At 39.6% G+C, this 23524-nt stretch overlaps 1 protein-coding gene across 2 annotated transcripts in view; it reads right to left on the bottom strand.

The window, feature by feature from the left end:
• Positions 1-2588: 2588 nt before the first annotated feature.
• NCAPH2 (non-SMC condensin II complex subunit H2) overlaps positions 2589-23524 on the bottom strand; it is a 90997-nt gene continuing 70061 nt past the window's right edge. For both annotated transcript variants that reach the window (XM_075857601.1, XM_075857600.1), the window contains exons 16-21: positions 21686-21791; positions 21046-21120; positions 12276-12331; positions 10907-11008; positions 10251-10400; positions 2589-3177 (exon numbers count right to left, since the gene is read on the bottom strand). In XM_075857601.1, coding sequence (XP_075713716.1) covers positions 3037-3177; positions 10251-10400; positions 10907-11008; positions 12276-12331; positions 21046-21120; positions 21686-21791 — 630 coding nt within the window. In that variant the 3' untranslated portion in view covers positions 2589-3036. The remainder of the gene's footprint in view (positions 3178-10250; positions 10401-10906; positions 11009-12275; positions 12332-21045; positions 21121-21685; positions 21792-23524) is intronic.

Here is a 23524-nt window from a genome sequence, read left to right as displayed (position 1 = left end):
CGATAAGGAGACATTATGACAGGTAGAACAAAAATCCATCAGCAAATGTCTGCTGCTAGCTTGAGTATCATGGTTTTTATACATGGGATAAACCTTTCTTATCTCTTTATTCGACCTCGACAGTTATGTAAATACTTCACTTCCCTCTCTAAAGGGATTGAGCTGCCCACCCCCCTCTACTTGATAACATATTAAGCACTTTGTCAGCAGAAAAATCTTTGCAGAGAAACTTGTATAGCTCAATACACATTTTAGTTTCCGATATATCAATTTATAAAACTTTCCTAACAGTCCACTAGATAAATTCCTTGGTTCCTGGTGGGCCGGTCAGTCAGTGGGCCACCCCATAACTCCAGCTGCCAGTTCCTGGGCACGCAGTACACTCTGTGCCACTTGGAATTGCCAATTGGATGACTGTCAGTCTCCCTAGCGGTCAGGCATTCACCCAATCAGCAGCTGCTCTTGGGAGACCTAATGGAGTTAAAGTGGGCAGAGCCATGATGAGAGGACAGCCCTGTAAGTTCAAAGTAAAAGAGCCTAGGCTGCAACTTACTACTAAAATTAAGAGTAATGTTGGGGGGCAATGTCTGATTATATTTAATGAGCTGGGGCAGGGGAGAAAAAAAAAAAGTTACAACAATTTGTCGCATTCATAAGGCTGGGTTCACATTACGCGGTCAAAATGCATTTTTTACTGTACCATTTTGAAAAGCGCGGCAAAATGGTGCGGTAAAAAATGCATTTGGACCACGGCATGTGAATCCAGCCTTATGAATATGCATTGATGCCATCCCCTGTAATGCTGGGTTCGGTTCACACGTTGTGGTCAAAATGTATATTTTTACTTCGCCAGGAAAACCCAGCCTGAGGCCCCATGCACACGACCGTAATTACGGGCCAATAGACATCTATTGGCCACGGGTACCTTCCCGTTTGCTTACTTTTTTTATTTTACGGGCCGTGCTACTATACTTTATAATGGGAGCACGGCCCGTAAAAACGGCCGGCTGCCCGTGCCCGTAATTACGGGCACAGTCGTTTGCATGAGGCCTCAGGCTGGGTTTTCAAGCTGCAGGTTTGGTCTTTCTTTCGCTGCGTTTAGCACAATAGAGAGGCAAAATGTTAGAGATTTTTTTTTAGTGATTTTGCAACAAAAAAAAAAAAAGCAGTGTTTTGCCGTAATTTCACAGTAGTAGCAGCACAAACACGCACAACAGCAGTGTGTGAACCCAGCCTAAAGCGAATTGAGAAGCCCCTCCCTTCTAATTACTAATTCTATCAATCGTTGGAGTACACACAATATTGTCTACCAAATCCTTTTAATTAGTGTCACTGTAAAGTGCGAAAGCACTAGACAAATGATTATTGATACATTTCTATCATTAGTCAGCTCTTGCAGATATACTGAACGAACCAAACATCAATGGTTACATGGTAACCACTAACAAATATATCCATAATGGGTAAAAGACTCCGTGAGAAATAAATTATATGTTCTAGGGAAAATAAATATAACTAACAGTGACGAGTATATAGGGCCCCTTTATTTTTAAATAATATTGGGTTAAGGAATAGCCCTGTGTGCATAAAATGTAAAACAGAACAAGGAGCTCTGATTCACAAGGTATGGCGATGCCCAAAACGGACCAGGTACTGGAGAGCAGTCCTATGGCTTATTACCTCTGTATCAGGTATTGCTGCCTTTTAACATTTTCATGTGTGTTTTAGGTTGCTTGGCATCTCCTGCAGCCCTATAGAAAGTGAATGGAGCGGTGGCCGAGCATGCTCAATACCGCACTATTTACATAGGGCACTCCAACGGTCCCAAGAATGGGTGTCCTGGAGGTCTCAGCGGTCGGACCCCCACCGATCAGACATTTATCACCTATCCTGTGGATAGGTCAAATGTCCACGAGAAAACTTCTTTAAGGTTCCGGTCTAATTTAGACACTTTTTTTTAAACTATTTGTTACGTGTAAGTGAATTGGAAAATACTACATTTCATGAAAAATATCGTTGATGCATTAAGTTTAAAAACTATGTGGTCTACAGGGCTTTTGTGTCATCTCATTTACTGCAATGAGGTAAACGCAAATGAAAACAGTTGGAATGTGGTACTGGGATTTGTTTTTCATAGAAGCACATACAGCTATTCTATGGAGTATAAAAATTAGATCAAAAGTTGGCCTTGCGCAGTCACTTACACTAGTAATTCGGAAGGAGCTAGAAAGTTACAATCTGCTCAGGACACAAACTCAAGCTCCGATTTGCAACATTACACATACAACTGCATATCTCCATATATTCTTCAGCAGTGGACTGAATGTGATTGCTGTATTAAAATTGCCATTGTACCCTACAGCCCAAATATACATGTTGCTGCGAAGACTAAAAAAAGGACAAAATATGTTTATAAATCAACTTCTAGTTTAAATTTACAAGTAATGAAAATATTTATTATAGGGCCAGGTTAGAATTCTATGACCATGTACACTAGTTTACTTTTTTTTTTATAGCAGAGCAATATTTAAAGTGACCTATGTCAGTCATGTTCAAAGTTACCTTTTCATAAAGAAAAAACAAAAACAGAAGTATATAGATTTTATACATACATAAAATGTTTCTAAAAAAAAGGGACAGTAGACCAGCAAAGACTGTACAAAATCTGGGTTTAAAAATGTATATACAGAGTATAAATGTAATAAAAACAGTTATGCGCCTTGGGTTAAATGCACACAGCACCTTACCCAATGACATCACACCTTTATTTCTGGAAGGCAAAGGAAGGAGTTGTCCATTAAGTCTCTTATCTTCAGTATACAAATATACCATTGAGTCCAGCACATCAGTTCACCACTTCAGTGTGCTGTGGGATTTTTAAATATTTTTTTTTTTCTTCCGGCAAGTGATGCAAACGAGCAATTTTGTCACAAATGTAGTCTGTTTTCTATAAACTAGACTAATCATAATAAAAGTAACAAAGTAGTAAAAGGATGGAGTCCATCTAGGTATAAAGGTACGGTTCCTTTTATATGGTCACTGCTGAGCAACTGATGGAGCAGTGTATGTCTTGAATCGCTCGTGTGCCTTCTGTTGACTGAGTAGACGTAGGGACATTGTATCCAATCCTTCATGGAGCCCTGGCTTCTGGGACACTTCTACTGTGTAATCATTGGCCTGGTGTGGAAAAACAAACAGTCAGTTCGAGATTGCTTGTAACTACAATGATAACCTTGCAAGTAGGGTTAATGCAAACACCGAGAAGGGAATCCAAAATCCTTACAGACTACCCTTGTCAGTCAGTCAACCGGTCACAGATCTGTATTCCATGTTTGTGCTGCACCAATGTGCAATTTCCACCAATGTGGAAAATCACACAATTTGCTTTTGTATTAACTAATTTAACAAATTTAACCCCTTCAGGACACAGCAGATTTTGGCCTTGTGGACACAGCCATTTTTTTTTTTCAAATCGGACATGTCCCTTGTATAGACGTTCGGTAGTTCGACACCTGGTAAACGCGGCTAGGGCATGTGTTCCTGCACTGTGGAGACAGTCCTGTCCTCCGACGGTGGGCATGTGGTTCGGCAAGATCCAGGAAATCATGAGAATAGAGGACCTCACGGCATCAATGAAGGGGACTCATGCCTCCTTCCTAAAAACATGGCGTGAATGGATTCGTTTCCAAACGACCGAGGAATATAAAATCCTTCCTTACTAAATTGCCTCTCCTTCTCTCTGTTTCTCTCTTTAATGCTCTTATGCACACTTAGGACATACCATGCACGGCTGCGGGTTCAGGGTGCATATCGGAGTTTCCTTAACCGCTTCCCGACCGCCCACAGTAAATTCACGTCGGCGCTTGATGGGCTCTGTGCAGCGCCGACGTGAATTCACGGTGGGTGTTAAAAGCGCGATCCGGGTGTCTCAGAGTAGCGCTGACACCCGGATCGCGCTGTTAACCCCTGCCTCTGGTCCCGGAGACATGACCGGGCCCTAATTGGTTCAGGTCCCGGTCATGTGATCGCAGGGAAAGTTTGTTGTAGCAACGAACTGGAAAGTTTGTTGCTACAACAAACTTTTCCGGGGACCGATTGCGGGTGCTGCAGTCAGTTATAAGGCAGAACCGGAGGCCATACAACGACCCCCGGGTCTGCCATGAACAGCAGCCTATGAGAACCAGCCGGAGGCAGGTCCTCATAAGCTTCCTGTCAGTGTGACTCTCAGCATTACACTGACAGTTTATAATACGTTACACTACTTAGGAAGTGTAATGTATTATAGCAGCCATCAGTGCTGCCAGTCTTCAAGTAAAACAAGTAAAAAATAACATAAAAATGTTTTATAAAAGTGTAAAAACAAGTTATAAAAGTTACAAAAACAAAAAATGATTTTTTTCCTATAAGTATTTTATTATAGGAAAAAAAATGAAAATGTTAAAAAAAAGTACACATATTTGGTATGACCGCGTTCACAACGACCCAAACTATAAAACTATAATATTATTTTTCCCGCACGGTGAACAGCGCAAAAAAAATTATGGAAAAACTATGTCAGAATCACTATTTTTTTGGTCATCAACCTTCCAAAAATATAGAATAAAAAGTGATCAAAAAGTCGCATGTACCCTAAAATAGTACCAATAAAAACTACAACCTGTCCCGCAAAAAACAAGCCCTTACACAGCTTTTTTGACTGAAAAATAAAAAAAGTTATGGCTCTCAGAATATGGTGACACAAAAAATAAATAAATTTTATCGAAAAGTGATTTTATTGCGCAAATGCCACAAAACATAAAAAAAACTATATACATCTGGTATCGCCTTAATCGTATCGACCCGCAGAATGAAGTAAAATGTAATTTATAGCGCACGGTGAAAAGTGTAAAAAAAAAAAAAAAAAAGACAAAAAACATTGTCAATTCATTTTGCAGATTATTATTTATTTACCGAATTATTATACCCTCTTATGTCCTGATGTACTCTGCCCAATTTACACATACCCCCACATCATAAACTGAAATACCAGCAAAACCCCAAACAGAACAGTTACCAAGCAAACTCTGCGCTCCAAAAGCCAAATGGCGCTCCCTCCCTTCTGAGCCCCACAGCGTGCCCAAACACCAGCTTACGTCCACATATATGATATTTTATATCTGGGAGAACCCGCTCAACATTGTATGCAGTATTTGTCTTCAGTGGCACAACATATTGTGCATTAAAATGGCATATCAGTGGAAAATTTTAATTTTCACTTTGCACCATCCGCTGCGCATTAACGCCTTCGCGCACCACGACTTAATAGCACGTCGTGGTGCGGGGGGGTTATATATGGAGCGGGCTCATGCGCTGCGCCCGCTCCATATTCTGCAGGTGTCCGCTGTGTATTACAGCTGACACCCGGGACTAATGGACAGGAACAGCGATCGCACTGTTACAGGAGCCTGTAAAAATGATATTATACTGCAATACATTAGTACTGCAGTGTATTGTACCAGCGACCTAATGATCGCTCGTTCCAGTCCCCTAAAGGGACTTTTGGGAAGTTTCCACTGTTTTGGTACCTCAGGGGCTTGCAAATGCGACATGACACCCGAAAAACATTCCAGCTAAATTTGAGCTCCAAAAGCCAAATATTGTTCCTTCCCTTCTGAGTCCTGCCGTGTGTCCAAACAGCAGTTTATTACCACATATGGCGTATTGCTGTAATCAGTACAAATTGCTTTACAAATTTTGGGGTGATTTTTCTCCTTTATTCATTGTAAAAATTAAACATTTCTATGTTTTTTCAGAAAAAAGTAGATTTTCATTTTCACGGCCTAATTCCACTAAATTCAGCAAAAAAACTGTGGGGTCAAAATGCTAACTATACCCCTAGAAAAATTCCTTGAGAGGTGTAGTCTACAAAATGGGGTCACTTTTGGGGGGTTTCCACCGGTTTGCTCCCTCCAGGGCGTTGCAAACGCGACATGGCATTGAAAACCAATCCAGCACAATCTGCGCTTCAAAATCCAAATGGCGCTCCTTCCCTTCTGAGCTCTGCCGTGGGTCCAAACAGCAGTTTAGTACCACATATGGGGTATTGCTGTAATCGGGAGAAGTAGCTTTACAAGTTTTGGGGTGCTTTTTTTCTTTATTCCTTGCAAATATTTTTTTTTCTATTTTTTCAGAAAAAAAGGAGATTTTCACTTTCACAGGCAAACTCCAATAAATATAGCAGAAGACCTGTGGGGTCAAGATGCTAACTATACCCCTAGATAAATTCCTTGAGGTGTGCAGTTTCCAAAACCGTGTCACTTTTGGGGGATTTCCACTGTTTTGGCACTACAAGACCTCTTCAAACTCAACATGGTGCCTAAAATATATTCTAAAAAAAGGAGGCCACAAAATCCACTAGGTGCTCCTTTGCTTCTGAGGCCGGTATTTCAGTCCATTATCACACTAGGGCCACATGTCGGATATTTCGAAAAACTGCAGAATCTGGGCAATAAATATTGTGTTGCGCTTCTCTGGTAAAACCTTCAGTGTTACAGAAAAAAAATGTATTACAAATGAATTGCAGCAAAAAAAAAAAAAATTTGGCAATTTCCCCTCTACATTGCTTTAATTCCTGTGAAATGCCTAAAGGGTTAAGAAACTTTCTGAATGCTGTTTTGAGTACTTTGAGGGGTGCAGTTTTTAATATGGTGTGATTTATGGGGTCTATCTAGTACATAAGGCCCTCAAAGCCGCTTTAGAACTGAACTGGTCCCTGTAAAAATCGCCTTTTGAAATTTTCTTTAAAATGTGAAAAATTGCTGGTAAAGTACTAAGCCTTGTAACGTCCTAGAAAAATAAAAGAATGTTCAAAAAACTATGCAAATATAAAGTAGACATATGGAATATGTGAAATAGTAACTATTTTGTGTGGTATTACTGTCTGTTTTACAAACGGATACATTTAAAGTTAGAAAAATCATAATTTTTGCACATTTTCTAAAAATTTTGGTGTTTTTCACAAATAAGCAATGAATGTATTGACCAAATTTTTCCACTAATATAAAGTACAATATGTCACGAGAAAACAATCTCAGAATCATTGGATAGGCAAAAGCATTCCAGAGTTATTACCACATAAAGTTACACATGTCAGATTTGAAAAAATGGGGCTGGTCCTGAAGGCCAAAATGAGCTCGGTCTTGAAAGGGTTAAACAAGTGTCTTCAGCGACATGGTACTCTCAGGTGACCTCGTGTTGATGTGAGGCTGATAACTGACCTGTGATCTGTTGCATGTTTTTCACTGCCATTTTTGCACTATGTTGTGTATATTATTTGTACGATTTGTGATATAAAATAACAAAATGACAAATAAAAGAATAAAAAAAAATAAAAAATAAAAATAGGACATGTGTCACTTTATGTGGTAATAACTCCGGGATGCTTTTACCTATTCAAGCGATTTTGAGATTGTTTTCTCGTGACACATTGTACTTTATGGTAAGAATTTGGTCGATAAATTCAGTATTTGTGAAAAGCACCAAACTTTTGAGAAAACTTGCAAAAATGTGCTATTTTCTAAATTTTAATGTATCTACTTGTAAAACAGATAGTAATACCACACAAAATAGTTGCTAGTTAACATTTCCCATATGTCTACTTTATATTTGCATAGTTTTTTGAGCATCCTTTTATTTTTCCAGGACATTACAAGGCTTAGAACTTTAGCAGCAATTTCTCACATTTTCAAGAAAATTTCCAAAACCTATTTTTTGGTGGACCAGTTCAGTTCTGAAGTGGCTTTAACGGGCCTTGTATATTAGAAACTCCCAAAAATCAGCCAATTTTTTTAAAAAACCTGCACCTCAAAGTTTTCAAAACCGCATTTAGAAAGTTTCTTAACCCTTTAGGTGTTTCACAGGAATTGCAGCAAAGTGGAAGTGAAATTTATAATATTTTTTTTTTTGAAAATCTATTTTTTCTGTAACCCAAGGTTTTACCAGAGAAACGCAACTCAATATTTATTGCCCAGATTCTGCAGTTTAGAAATATCCCACATGTGGCCCTAGTATGCTAACGGACTAAAACACCAGCCTCAGAAGCAAAAGGAGCACGTAGTGTATTTTGCGGCCTCCTTATTAGAATATATTTTAGGCACCATGTCAGGTTTGAAGAGGTCTTGTGGTGTCGAAACAGTGGAAACACCCCCAAAAAGTCACCATTTGGCAAACTACACCCCTCAAGGAATTCATCAAGAGGTATAGTGAGCATTTTTACCCCACAGTTTTTTGCTGAACTTGGTGGAATTCGATTGTGAAAATGAAAATCTAAATTTTTTCCAATAAATCGTGGAAATCAATTTTTACAAAGCATAAGAGAAAAAAAAACACCCCAACATTTGTAAAGCAAATTCTCTTGATTACAGCAATACCCCATATGTGGCAATAAACGGCTGTTTGGACACACGGCAGGGCTTAGAAGGGAAGGAGCGTCATTTGGCTTTCGGAGCACAAGTTTGCTGAATTGGTTTTCAGGTGCCATGTCGCATTTGCAAAGCACCTGCGGGACCAAAACAGTGGAAACGCCCCCTAAAGTGACCCCATTTGGGAAACTACAGCCCTAAAATAATTTATCTAGGGGTATAGTGAGCACTTTGATCCCACAGTTTTTTTTTGCTGAATTCAGTTGAAATAGGCCATAAAAACTTCTATTGTATTTTATTCTGTTCTTTTACAGTGTTTACCGTGCGCTATAAATATTTAATTTATTCTGCAGGTCGATGCGATTACGACTATACCATATGTATATAGTTTTTATTAATGTTTTACATCACGGTTTTAAAAAATTTAAAACAAAGGAAGAGGAAATCAGGGGATTAGGGAACTTATTGTATTCTGCTTATTTGGGCAAAACCCCATATACAGAGAAGCTCAATGGCTTGGGCTGTAACCCCATGACCCTTATTCTTCTTATCCCTCTAACTTCTTGATTCACTCAGTTAACGGATAGATGGTTATCTATATTCCTGCACAACGAAATAGAACTGTCATAGGGTATGATCAAAACACAATGCTGAAATCAAGGATAACAGACGCTCCTCCAAAGAGGACTATGGAGGTCGGGATGAGCGGTATTACCCCCCCCCCCTACCCCACCCGCTCATCCCGACCTCCATAGTCCTCTTTGGAGGAACGTCTGTTAACCTTGATTTCAGCATTGTGTTTTACGCATTAACTAGCTTGACTGCTCTGAGCCACTGTTTTTTTACCGCGGTTTTTGCCGCGGAAACCGTGCCAAAAAACGGCCGAAATTGACTCCTATTGATTTCAATGGGAGGTGGAGGTGTTTTTTTTTTTTTTTACCGTGAGCAAAAAAAACGCTTGCGGTAAAAAGAAGCGACATGCCCTATCTTGAGGCGTTTTCCGCCTCAAAAACCCCATGGAAATCAATGGGAGATGGAAATAAACTCGTTTTTCGGCAAAAAACACTCACGGTTATTCCATCTTACTGTTGAAGATAGCTTAAAAAAATAAAAAAAAAAGCAGTCTAAAAAAACCGCGGGAAAAAAAGGGCGTTTGGTGCAAAACCGGAGCGGATTTTTCCAGACAGAATTTTCCGCCTGCAAAAAAACTCTGAACATTCCCTTAGTGTCGGACTTCCTACAATATTGCAACAGACTTGAACAATATTAGAGATTGCATTAACCCTTTAACCTTATGACAAGGCATCATGGACTCATTTTGGCAGGTTTTTCCACTTCTTTTATAATTCTGTATGTATAAAACCCCTTGCAAGGGGCTCCTTTTACCATTTGTATTTTACCTGAATTAGAGGCCGGTCCGCATAGTATCTTATACAAATAAAGCATATGGAAATAGAAGTTGGAGGATCCATGACTCTTTGAACAACCTTAAAACTCCTTAATGAACTACTAGCGAGCGCCAGTCATATCAGGTTTTTTTTCCTGCTATTTCTTCTGCGATTGCAGCTGGACGATCGCGATCCAGACTGGAACCGAGGCTGCAGCATCATTTGGATATATGCACTATTGGATGTTGTGCTCCTAGCACAACTTGATCAGGTTAGCAGAACTGATCACCTTCTTGTCTACATCTCCATTTTACCGTTTGATGCACTATGTGCGCCCTATGTTTTTTATTTCTTTTAGAAACATCTGTAAATCACGGATACTTGGCTTAAACTCAAAACTGTATAAACCCCCCCCCCATTGATATTTCTATGGGAAATATAGAAAATAATGTTGGACACTCACCAGTTGTAGAGATGCCAACATATATCTGCACACTTCATAGGGTTGCCGGTTTGCCATTAGACTTGCAAAGGATCTCCACTCTCCCACCTTATTAAATTGTGACACCAGACGATCACCATAATCATGAATATCGAAAGGTCCTTGATCTTCCTGCAAAAAAATACATGAAAATCTCCTTGAATTCTGCATTTAACTGCCTTTGGTATAGTATCAGAAATAAAGCTTTTGAAAATCTTTACAGAATTTTGAAAGGGGTTGATATGGATAGGGGGTTGTCCAAACCAGACACAGATGGCACACCAATGAGCTGATCGTGGGAATACCGCAGCCACGACTCCTGGTGATCAGACGTTCGTGCCAGGGGCGGAAAGCGCTCATTTCCAATTCATTGAAAACAATGGGTCACCTATACCTGTGAAACCTATTGAGCCAGGTCCTCTAAAGAAAGAGCTATTTACAATGACTCTCCTATCTGGCTAATATAAGGGTATCCACAGAGGGACCCCGCTCTGTCTTCTATATGCCTTAATAGTGTATATATAAAGGGGCTATCTGCTTTCATTTTAAGTTGTTCTGGAGTTTAAAGATAAAAATGTAAAAACCGAACACTAAAGTTGGTTGGCGTTTGCTGTACAGACATATTCTTCAGTTAATACCTGTTCTTGTAGTTGTGGTCCCATTTTATCCTCCCACTCTCGAACACGCAAGGAAAGTACTGTTTCTTGTGCATACTTTTGAGAATTTGCAATAAACAACTCCTATAATAATGGAATAAAACAAAATCACTGTTTCACAGTAACATTTGAATATCAAAAGCCTAAAACGGACATCCCTTTCAAAATATCCCTTTTTTTTTTCTTAAAGGAACAGTGTCATCACAAATAATTTTTTGATATGTTAAAGATGTTAGTGCTTTAATAAAAACGTTTATATTCATTTGTGTGTTTGTGTTTTACTGTTTCTTATTTTTACACTTTTTCTTCCCTATGGGGGCTGCCATTTTTTGTTCCATTTCTGTGTGTGTCGATTAACGACACACACAGACATGGAGTACGGCAGCCACAGTCCCATAGGGACTGTGAACGGCTCCCGTCCGATTCACGTCCGTGTACGGCGTCTGTGTGGGAACTGCGCATGCGCCGCTCCCACACAGTCCTATTCGAAATTGGCGCCGTCCGGCGCCATTTTCCTGTGGACCGGAAGTCGCGGCCGGACAGTAATATTACTACTTCCGGTCGCGGCTTCCGGACTTGTGCACATGGAACAGCGGCAGTAAAGGGAGCGGACGGGCCGGAGGGAGCCGCGGCGGCAGGAGCAGGTAAGAGATTTCAATGTATGTTAGTGTTTGTGTGTGTTTACTACTGTATGTAAACCTACTACACTGTGGGTTACCTCAAAAAATGGCGACACACAGTGTAGGAGGTTAAACCTTTCAAACCCCTCGTTTATCCCGGCACTAGCCAGGATAAAGGAGGGGGGGATGCTGAGAGCTCACTAGAGCGAGAGCTTTTAACCCAATGTTGCAATGCTGCAATTTTGGGAACTAGCTCCATCTAGTGACCAAAAATGGGTAGTATTATAAATTAGAAAAAATGTATAATATTTCCTGACTCGCGAAAAAAATAAAAAAAATTTGAACAATGTTTAATCACCCACACACTAAATGTTTAAATTTAAAAAAAAAAACATGTTTTTCCGGCAACACCATGCCTTTAAAAGGAATATACCCCCTGACATCAGAAACCTGGGCTCAAGCCATTAACAAATGTAGCTAGAAAGCCTAAATATTATTTTTGCAAATATTGCGGATGGGTTGTAGCACTATAAGGAACCACTTAATAACAGAGTTGAATTGTGCATGTAAAATAGCCTATTCTACGTAACATGTCACAATTATTCATTAACTTCTCAATAGATCATAAAATTCCAGCTACGAGAAAGTTTCTGGCCCCCAGTGAGGTTTGTTATAGTAATGTAATACATGTATACTTGTACAGCAGTTAATGCATGCAATATTGCACTTACCACATTTCTCCTCACAAGCTCCTCATATGACAGATGGTCCTGGAGATCCATCGGATCTGAAAATGGAAAAAGTTTAATTTACAACTTTACTGTCACATGTGGCTGCTGTCAAGTGCGGTATACTGTAACTGTGTTCATAGATCATTCTCCAATGGCTTTTTTGCTGGACATATGTAAAGACTATGACTGCTGTAACTGCTGGTGGAATAAAGTATCCTGCCAAGTCCTCTTTAACCCCTTCAGGACTGAGCCTGTTTTGGCTTGGAGGACAAAGATGATTTTTTTCAAATCTGACATGTGTCACTTTATGTGGTAATAACTTTGGAATGCTTTTACCTATCCGAGCGATTCGGAGATCGTTTTCTCGTGACATATTGTACTTTATTGTTAGTGGAAAAATTTAGTCAAATTCAGTATTTATGAAAAACACCAAAATTTGGAGAAAATAAGCAAAAATTTGCATTTTTTTAAATGTATCCGCTTGTAAAACAGATAGTAATACCACACAAAATAGTTACTAGTTAAGATTTACCATGTCTACTTTACGTTTGCATCGTTTTTTGAACACTTATTTTTCTAGGACGTTACAAGGCTTAGAACTTTTGAAATTTTCTTGAAAATGTGAGAAATTGTTGCTAAAGGCAATTTTTTAGGGACCAGTTCTGAAGAGGCTTTGAGGGCCTTAACCCCTTCACGACCACCCCACGTAGATTAACGGGTTGCAAAGCTGGTCGTTGTGCCTGCAGCCCGTTAATCCACGTGTGCTCCTAACAGAGCACACAGACGCTCCCCGCAGCCCGGCATCTCCCAGTACAGGCTGCTACTAGCAGCCTTAGTACTGGGGGAAAACATCGGGTCGGATCACAGCGGTGATCCGAACCGATTAACCCCTTAATTGCGGCAGTCAATAGTGACCGCCGCATTTAAGTTCTTATAGCAACATCGGCACCCCGCTACGCGATTGTGGGGGCCGATTGTTGCGGGGGGGGGGCGATTGCTATGGCAAATGGAAGCCTAACAAAGGCTTCCTATCTGCCATTACGTTAGCCGATTAGGCCCCGCCCGGAGGCGGAGCCTGATCGGCTTGCTGTCAGTGAACAACTGACAGTTCTAATACATTGCACTACATGGGTAGTGCAATGTATTAGAAAATCAAACAGTTGGACCTTCAAGTCCCCTAGTGGGACTAAAGAAAAGTGTAAAAAAAAAGTGTAAAAAAAGTAAAAATAAAAGTTGTAAAAATACAATAAAAGTTTCAAGTAATAACACAAAACACAATCGCCCTTTTTCCTTTATCAAGTCATTTATTATTGAAAAAAATAATAAAGCCATACATATTTGGTATCGCTGCGACCGTAACGACCGTAACTATAAAAATATTATGTTATTTATTCCGCACAGTGAACGCCGTAAAAAAAATACTAAAAAATACTGACATAATTGCTATTTTTTGGTCACTTTGTCTTCCAAAAATTGAAATAAAAAGTGATCAATAAGTCGCATGTACCCAAAAATGGTACCTATAAAAACTATAACTCGTCTCGCTAAAAATAAGCCCTCAAACAGCTCCGTCAACGAAAAAATTAAAACCGTTATGGCTCTCACAACTTGGCGACAGAAAAAATCCATTTTCTTTACAAAGGTTATTTTATTGTGCAAAAAGTTGTAAAACATAAAAAAGTTCTATAAATTAGGTATCACCGGAATCGGACTGACCCGCAGAATAAAGGTAACGTGTAATTTATAACGCGTGGTGAATGCTGTATAAAAAGAATTAAAAAAATAATGTCAGAATTGCAGTTTTTTGGTCACCTTGCCTCCAAAAAAAAAAAAAGGATAACGTGATCAAAAAGTTGCATGTACCCCAAAATGGTACCAATAAAAGCTACAGCTCGTCCCACAAAAAAACAGCCCTCATACCACTACGTCTATGAAAAAATAAAATTAGTTAAGGCTCCAATAAGCCAGGAAATAAAAATATGCAGTTGTGCCGGCCCGAGGGAAACATTTCTTCTGTTTCAAGTGGCGATTTATCAAGGCCCCTAAAATTAGGGAACCAGGAAGGGGAGGGCCCAAACATATCTGCTGAAAGCGAGGGTGCCCATATTATACCAGGACAACACTTCTCAGCAAAATTCCTCAAACTGCAAAGGTGCGGAGTGTGATCCAAAAGGGGGATAAGAAAGGACACAGTTTATCAGTGCGACACCGGCCTGTGCAGAAAGGATTGTGTCACAGCGTAACACACATCTATGGATTTTATTGTTTTTGTTGACCCCATTATTATACCACCTGACTATGCCCCTTATATACTCCGCCCGGCTTACATGTACCCCCACATTATAAACGGAAACACCAGTAAGACTCAATACAAGACTACTACAAGCAAAATCCACACTCCAAAAGCCAAATGGCGCTACCTCCCTTCTGAACCCTACAGTGTGCCCAAACAGCAGTTTGCTTCCACATATATGGCATCGCCATACCCGGGAGAACCCTTTTAACAATTTTTGGGGTGTGTGTCTCCAGTGGCACAAGCTGGGCGCCACATATTGGCATATCTATAGAAAAAAAATCCCATTTTCACTCTGCAACATCGAGTGCACACCAATTTCTGCCAATCACCTGTGGTGTTAATATGCTCACTACACCCCTAAGTGAATACCTTGAGGGGTGTCGTTTCCAAAATGCGGTCACTTCTGGGGGGGATCCACTGTTTTGGTCCCACAGGGACTTTGCAAATGCGACATAGCGCCCAGAAACCAATCCAGCAAAATCTGTATTCCAAAAGCCAAATGGCGCTCCTTCCCTTCTGAGCCCTACTGTGTGCCCAAACAGCAGTTTATAACCACATATGTGGTATTGCCGTACACAGGAGAAGTTGCTTTACAAGTGTTGTGGTGCTTTTTTTCATTTATTTGTTGAGAAAATGAAACATTTTCAGCTAAAACTACGTCTTATTGAAGAAAAAGGATTTTTTTTTAATTTTCACTGCCCAATTCTAATAAAATCTATGAAACACCTGTGGGGTCAAAATGCTCACTACACCCCTAGATGAATTCCTCAAGGGGTGTAGTTTTGTGAATGGAATCACTTTTGGGGAGTTTTCACTGTACTGACACCTTAGGAGCTTTGCAATAGTGACATGGTGTCAAGAAACCAATCCAGCAAAATCTGTGCTCCAAAAGCCAAATGGCGCTCCTTCTCTTCAGATCCTTGCCGTGTGCCCAAACAGCAGTTTATGACCACAAATGGGGTATTGCCATACTCCAGAGAAGTTGCTTTACAAATGTTGTTTTTTTTTTTATTCCTTTATTTGTTGAGAAAATGAAAAATTTTGAGCTAAAGCTACGTCTTATTGGAAAAAAAAAGTATTTTTTTTATCTTCTCTGCCCAATTCTAATAAAATCTATGAAACCCCTGTGGGTTCAAAATGCTCACTACACCCCTAGATGGATTCTTCAAGGGGTGTAGTTTCCTAAATGGAGTCACTTTTTTGGTGTTTTCACTGTTTTGGTCCCTTAGGGGCTTTGCAAATGCGACGTGGTCTCCGCAAACCATTCCTGCTAAATTTGAGCTGCAAAAACCAAATGTCACTCTTTCCCTTCTAAGCCCTGCCGTGTGTCCAAACAACCGTTTATTACCACATGTGGGGTATTGTTTTACTCGGGAGAAATTGCTTTACAAATGTAGTGGTGCATTTTCTCCTTTTAGCCCTTGTGGAAATTAGAAAAAATTAGCTAAACCTACATTTTCTTAGAAAAAATTTAGATTTTCATTTTCACGGCCTACTTACAATAATTTCTCCAAAAAACCTGCGGGGTCAAAATGCTCACTATACGCCTAGATAATTTCCTCAAGGGGTATAGTTTCCAAAATGGGGTCACTTTTGGGGGATTTCCCCTGTTTTGGTGCCGCAACAGCCTTTCAGACCCGACATGGTGCCTAAAATATTTTCTAATAAAAAAGGAGGCCCCAAAATCCTCTAGGTGCTCCTTTGCTTCTGAGGCTGGTGCTGCAGTCAATAACTGCACTAGGGCCACATGTGGGGTATTTCTAAAAACTGCAGAATCTGGGCAATAGATATTGAGTTGCGTTTCTCTGGTAAAACTTTCTGTGTTACAAAAAAAATAGATGAAAAATTAATTTCTTCAAAAAAAAAAAAAGAAATTTGAAAATTTCACATCTACTTTGCCTTAATTCCTGTGAAACATCTAAAGGGTTAAGAAACTTTCTAAATGCTGTTTTGAATACTTTGAGGGGTAAAGTTTTTAAAATGGGGTGACTTATCGAGGGTTTCTAATATATAAGGCCCTAAAATCCACTTCACAACTGAACTGGCCCCTGTAAAAATAGCCTTTTGAAATTTTCTTGAAAATGTGAGAAATTGCTGCTAAAGTTCTATGCCTTGTGATGTCATAGAAAAATAAAAGGATGTTCAAAAAACAATGCCAATCTAAAGTAGACATGTGGGGGATGTTAATTAGCAACAATTTTGTGTGGTATTACCATCTGTCTTACAAGCAGATACATATAAATTTAGAAAAATGCTAATTTTTCGCTAAATTTTGGTGTTTTTTACTATTAAATACTGAATGTATGGGGCAAATGTTGCCAGTAACATAAAGTCGAATGTGTCACGAGAAAACAAACTCAGAATCGCTTGGATAGGTAAAAGCATTCCGAAGATATTACCACATAAAGTGACACATGTCAGATTTGAAAAAATTGGCTGCGTCCTGAAGGCCAAAACAGGCTGTGTCCTGAAGGGGTTAAATATGAGATAGACCCCATAAATCACCCCATTTTAAAAACTGCACCCCTCAAAGTATTCAAAACAGCATTCAGAAAGTTTCTTATCCCTTTAGGCATTTCACAGGAATTAAGGCAAAGTAAAGGCGAAATGTACACATTTCTTTGTTTTTTTGCAGAAATTAATTTGTAATACATTTTTTTTCTGTGACAAAAGTTTGACCAGAGAAATGCAATCAATATTTATTGCCCAGATTCTACAGTTTTTAGAAATATCCGACATGTGGCCCTAGTGTGCTACTGGAAACACAGGCCTCAGAAGCAAAAGGAGCACCTAGAGGATTTTGGGTCCTCCTTTTTTAGAAAATATTTTAGGCACAATGTAAGGTTTGAAGAAGTCTTGTGATGCCAAAACAGTGGAAACCCCCCAAAAGTGACCACGTTTTGGAAACTAAACCCCTCAAGGAATTTATCTAGGGGTATAGTTAGCATCCTGACCCCACATCTCTTTTGCTATATTTATTGGAGTTATTCTGTGAAAATGAAAATCTAAATTTTTTTCTGAAAAAAACCTGAGATTTTTACAAGGAATAAAGGAGAAAAAGAACCCCAATATCTGTAAAGCAATTTTTCCTGATTACGGCAATGCCCCTGATTTGGTAAAAAAACAAAAAACCTGCTGTTTGGATTCACAGCGGGGCTTAGAAGGGAAGGAGCAATATTTGGCTTTTGGAGCTCAAATTTAGCTGGAATGTTTTTTGGGTGCGATGTCACATTTGCAAAGCCCCTGAGAGACCAAAACAGTGGACACACACAAAAAGTGACCCCATTTGGAAAACTACACCCCTTAAGGAATCTATCTAGGGGTAGGCTTTTAACAGCATTTATTAGAATTAGGCCGTGAAAATGAATATAAACATTTTTCCACTAAAACGTTGAATTTTTTCATTTTCACAAAGGATAAAAAAAGGAAAAAGCACCCCAACATTTGTAGAGCAATTTCTCCCGAGTTTTCGTTTATCCCTTCCCGCTTTCCAAGAGCATTAACTTTTTTATTTTCCCGTCAATGGAGTGGTGTGAGGGCTTATTTTTTGCAGGAGGAGTTGTAGTTTCTATTGACACCATTTTGATGTACTGGTAAACTGAAAATAAAATTCTTTGCGGGCTGAAATCGGAAAAATCTGCGATTCCTCCATTGTTTTTTGGGTTTAGTCTTTACGGCTTTCACCGTGCGGTAAACACAACAACTTAAAAAAAAAATTCTGCGACTCAATACGATTACAGTGATAGCAACTTTATATAGTTTTTTTTTTTTAGATTTTACTACTTTTACAAAGTAAAAACTATTTGTTAAATTAAAAAAATTGTTTCGTTTCAACATATTTCGAGAGCCATAACTTTTTATATTTTTTTGGTCGATTGAGCGGTGTGAGGGCTTATTTTTTGCGGGACGAGCTGTAGTTTTTGTTTGGTATCATTTTTTGTTAAATACAACTTTTTGATCACTTCTGATTACATCTTTTTTTTTTCTTTAGAGCGAAGGTGACCAAAAAAAAATAGCAATTTTGTCAGTTTAATTTTTTTACGGCATTCACCGTGCAAGTTAAATAATGGTATATTATAATAGTTCGGACCTTTACGGACGCAGCAATGCCACTTTTCTTTATTTTTTACATTAACGTGAGGAAAAATGGAAAGAGTTTTTTTTTATTTTGGACTTTAAATATTTATTAATTTTTTTTCACTAATAATAACTATTTACTTTTTTCATTTACACATTTTATTAGTCCCCCTAGGGGACTCGAACCAGTGATCATTAGATCGCTGGTACAATACACTGCAATACTAAGGTAATGCAGTATAAAGTAATTTTTACAAGATTTTGTAACAGCGCGATCGCTGTTCCTTTCCGTTAGTCCAGGTTGTCAGCTGTAATACACAGCTGACACCCGCAGCGTATGGCGCGGGCTCAGTGTGTGAGCCCGCTTCATACATCACCCCCCGCACCGCGACATGCTATTAAGTCATGGTGCGCAAAGAGGTTAATGCGCAGCGGATATGCCATTTTAGTGCACAATATGTTGTGCCCAGTTTGTGCCACTGAAGACAAATGTTAATCGGGTTCTCCCGGGTACGGAATATCTGTGGACGTAAACTGCTTTTTGGGCACGCTGTAGGTCTCATAAGAGAGAGGGAGCGCCATTTGGAGCGCAGAATTTGCTTGGTAATCGTTCTGTTTGGGGATTTGCTGGTAATTCAGTTTATAATGTGGGGGCATATGTAACCTGGGCAGAGTACATCAGGGCATAATAATGTGGTAAATAAATAATTCGCAGATGTGTGGCCAGTGTCGCACTGATAAAAGGTGCCCAATCTTATCCGCTTTTGCAACACTCTGCACATTTTGTGTTGTCATATTCTGAGAGCCAAAACTTTTCTTTTTTTCTCGACTGGAGCCGTGAGAGGGCTCATTTGTTGCGGGACAATCTGTAGTTTTCATTGGTAACATTTTGGGGTACCTGCGATTTTTTGATCGCTTTCTATTCCATGTTTTGGCAAGCAAGGAGACCAAAAACCAGCAATTCTGTTTTTTTTATACAGTGTTCACTGTGGGCTGTAAGTGACAACTTTACTTTACTCTGCGGGTCAATACGATTACGGCAATACCGTATGTATATAGTTTTATCTAGGTTTTGCGCAATAAAAAAACCCCCTTTTTTTAATATAAAATAATTACATTTGTGTCAGCATATTCTGAAAGCCGTAACTTTTTTATTTTTCAGTCAAAAAAGATGTGTAAGGGATGTCGTTTTTATTGGTACTATTTTGGGGTTCATGCGACTTTTTGATCACTTTTTAATTCTCTATTTTGGGAGAAGTGGTGACAAAAAAGTGATTCTGGCGTTGTTTTTTATTTTATTTTTTTTGCGGTGTTCACCGTGCAGGAAAAATAACATTATAGTTTGGGTCGTTACGAACGCGGTGACTCCAAATACATGTACTTTTTTTTTTTTTCAACGTTTACATTTTTTCCTATAGTAAAATACATATTTTTGTAACTTATAACATTTATTTTGACATAACATTTTTATTAACTTTTTTTTTGTCCCACTAGGTGACTTGAAGACCTGCAGCACTGATTGCTGCTAGAATACATAACACTACCAGTGTAATGTATTTGGTCAGTTTGACCCTGGCAGTGACATAATAGGAAGTCTAAGAGAACCAGCCAGAGGCTGGTACTCATAGGCCTCCGTACATGGCAGACCCGGAAGCCATTGTCTGGCCTCTGGTTGCCATGCCACTCCATCGAAAGCTCCCGAAATCGCATTGCTGGGGCTTGTAACCCCCTAAATGCGGTGATCGCAATCATTCGCCGCATCTAAAGGGTTAATTGCCATAATCAGCGTTGATGGGCTGCTGATCGGCAACAGGGAGAGCAGGGCAGACACCCTGCAGTTAGCCGCCTCTGCAGTGTAGTTGCGCGCGGTGGTCAACTGTTCGGGTCAATGCACGAGATGCGTATTGCGTGTGGCAAAACCACAGCGTAATACGGTACCAGCATAGTTAAGGAGATCCTAGGAAATCTCATGTACACGCTGCAGTATTTTTCGGCACGTAAATTGACCTACGGTGCAGTTTTTTACATCAATCTTGCGTTTCCACTTGCAAATGGAATCTGCCTAGTGCTGAGGAAAATCGTACCAAAATCCGCAGCATGAAAACACACCGAAAAGTAAAAACCGCATCGAAAAACGCACAATTAGGTGCGTTCTTTACCTGCGAATTTCCTACTTATTGCGGAGGTTTTGATGCGTATTTTCTGCAGCAAAATACACAACGTGTGCACGTAGCCTTAAAGTCCAGAAGTAGCTGCACATCAAGGTGTGCTAACTAACTGCTCATCTGGACGTGCAGTTACGTCAAGGTGGGGGAAGGGGTTAATCATTCCATAGAAAACCAACTACATATTACTAATAAAAGCTAGCTAGCATGAACAATGTGATTATGCATTTACCAACATCCGCACAAGCTGGCTCTTCACGCAGACTAGCTGGGAAGTTCAGAGCGAAGTCTTCATGGTCGGAGAGATCTGCAGAATGGAAAAAAAGCATGCAATATTAATATTTCTCTCGTATACAATCGGATAGTGAATGCTTTTCATAATATCCAATACATTTAAAACGTCATTCTATTACAAACTATTTGAAAAATATCTTGTGGGCCCACATGCTTATGCATACAGTATGACTGCCTGCACTTTGTCTTCCATGTATTTAACTACTTTTGATCATTAGCACAACTAGGACTTTCAGAATAAGAAAGGTAAAAGGAATGAAAAAAATGTTCTCTTCACCAAAAGTTTTACCCTGCTTTGAAGTCCATGCACTGATCCACAGCCACGCAGCATATCCTTCCACCCACTACAGGGCAGGCTAAACAGTTTTGGACTATTTAAGTTAGATGCCGGAATAGCCTGAATTCTGGACTAGCGCATGCAATTAACTGCAGACTATATATATATATATATATATATATATATATATATATATCCTAAAGTAGTTAGAAAGTCTGTACCCCATTTTGTCATTTCTACTGCAACCCCCCCCCCCCAGTGTTAATCAATCCATCCAACTATATAAACCTTGCACACAGACCTGCACCATCGTCATGATCAAGATCATCTGAATCACGTACTTCATCCACATGATTTACTGGGTCATCTTCAGCAAGCAATTCTGCCACCTTTGCAAATTGTGGTCCCTAAGAAAAACATAAGGTTACTAGACAAGGAAACCAGTCACATTAAGCTCTGCAACCATATGTTGAATAGTAGTAGAGTATTCACTATTTCTCAACTTTACCTATATATATATATATATATATATATATATATACACACACATACATACATACACACAAAGTGAAGGAAATAAGTATTTGATTCCTTGCTGATTTTGTAAGTTTGCCCACTGTCAAAGTCATGAACAGTCTAGAATTTTTAGGCTAGGTTAATTTTACCAGTGAGAGATAGATTATATATATAAAAAAAAACTTAAAATCACATTGTCAAAATTATATATAATTATTTGCATTGTGCACAGAGAAATAAGTATTTGATCCCCTACCAACCATTAAGAGTTCAGCCTCCTCCAGACCAGTTACACGCTCCAAATCAACTTGGTGCCTGCATTAAAGACAGCTGTCTTACATGGTCACCTGTATAAAAGACTCCTGTCCACAGACTCAATTAATCAGTGTGACTCTAACCTCTACAACATGGGCAAGACCAAAGAGCTTTCTAAGGATGTCAGGGACAAGATCATAGACCTGCACAAGGCTGGAATGGGCTACAAAACCATAAGTAAGACGCTGGGTGAGAAGGAGACAACTGTTGGTGCAATAGTAAGAAAATGGAAGACATACAAAATGACTGTCAATCGACATCGATCTGGGGCTCCATGCAAAATCTCACCTCGTGGGGTATCCTTTATCCTGAGGAAGGTGAGAGCTCAGCCGAAAACTACACGGGGGGAACTTGCTAATGATCTCAAGGCAGCTGGGACCACAGTCACCAAGAAAACCATTGGTAACACATTACGCTGTAATGGATTAAAATCCTGCAGTGCCCGCAAGGTCCCCCTGCTCAAGAAGGCACATGTACAGGCCCGTCTGAAGTTTGCAAATGAACATCTGGATGATTCTGAGAGTGATTGGGAGAAGGTGCTGTGGTCAGATAAGACTAAAATTGAGCTCTTTGGCATTAACTCAACTCGCCGTGTTTGGAGGAAGAGAAATGCTGCCTATGACCCAAAGAACACCGTCCCCACTGTCAAGCATGGAGGTGGAAACATTATGTTTTGGGGGTGTTTCTCTGCTAAGGGCACAGGACTACTTCACCGCATCAATGGGAGAATGGATGGAGCCATGTACCGTCAAATCCTGAATGTCAACCTCCTTCCCTCCACCAGGACATTAAAAATGGCTCGTGGCTGGGTCTTCCAGCACGACAATGACCCGAAACATACAGCCAAGGCAACAAAGGAGTGGCTCAAAAAGAAGCACATTAAGGTCATGGAGTGGCCTAGCCAGTCTCCAGACCTTAATCCCATCGAAAACTTATGGAGGGAGCTGAAGATCCGAGTTGCCAAGTGACAGTCTCGAAATCTTAATGATTTACAGATGATCTGCAAAGAGGAGTGGGCCAAAATTCCATCTAACATGTGTGCAAACCTCATCATCAACTACAAAAAATGTCTGACTGTTGTGCGTGCCAACAAGGGTTTTGCCACCAAGTATTAAGTCTTGTTTGCCAAAGGGATCAAATACTTATTTCTCTGTGCACAATGCAAATAAATATATATAATTTTGACAATGTGATTTTCTGTTTTTTTTTTTTTTTTTTATAGATATAATCTCTCTCTCACTGGTAAAATTAACCTAGCCTAAAAATTCTAGACTGTTCATGTCTTTGACAGTGGGCAATCTTACAAAAT

Source organism: Rhinoderma darwinii, chromosome 3 (assembly GCF_050947455.1).
Source record: "Rhinoderma darwinii isolate aRhiDar2 chromosome 3, aRhiDar2.hap1, whole genome shotgun sequence".
In the NCBI taxonomy this organism is placed as follows: Eukaryota; Metazoa; Chordata; class Amphibia; order Anura; family Rhinodermatidae; genus Rhinoderma; species Rhinoderma darwinii.
This window is presented reverse-complemented; position numbering and strand designations above follow the sequence as displayed.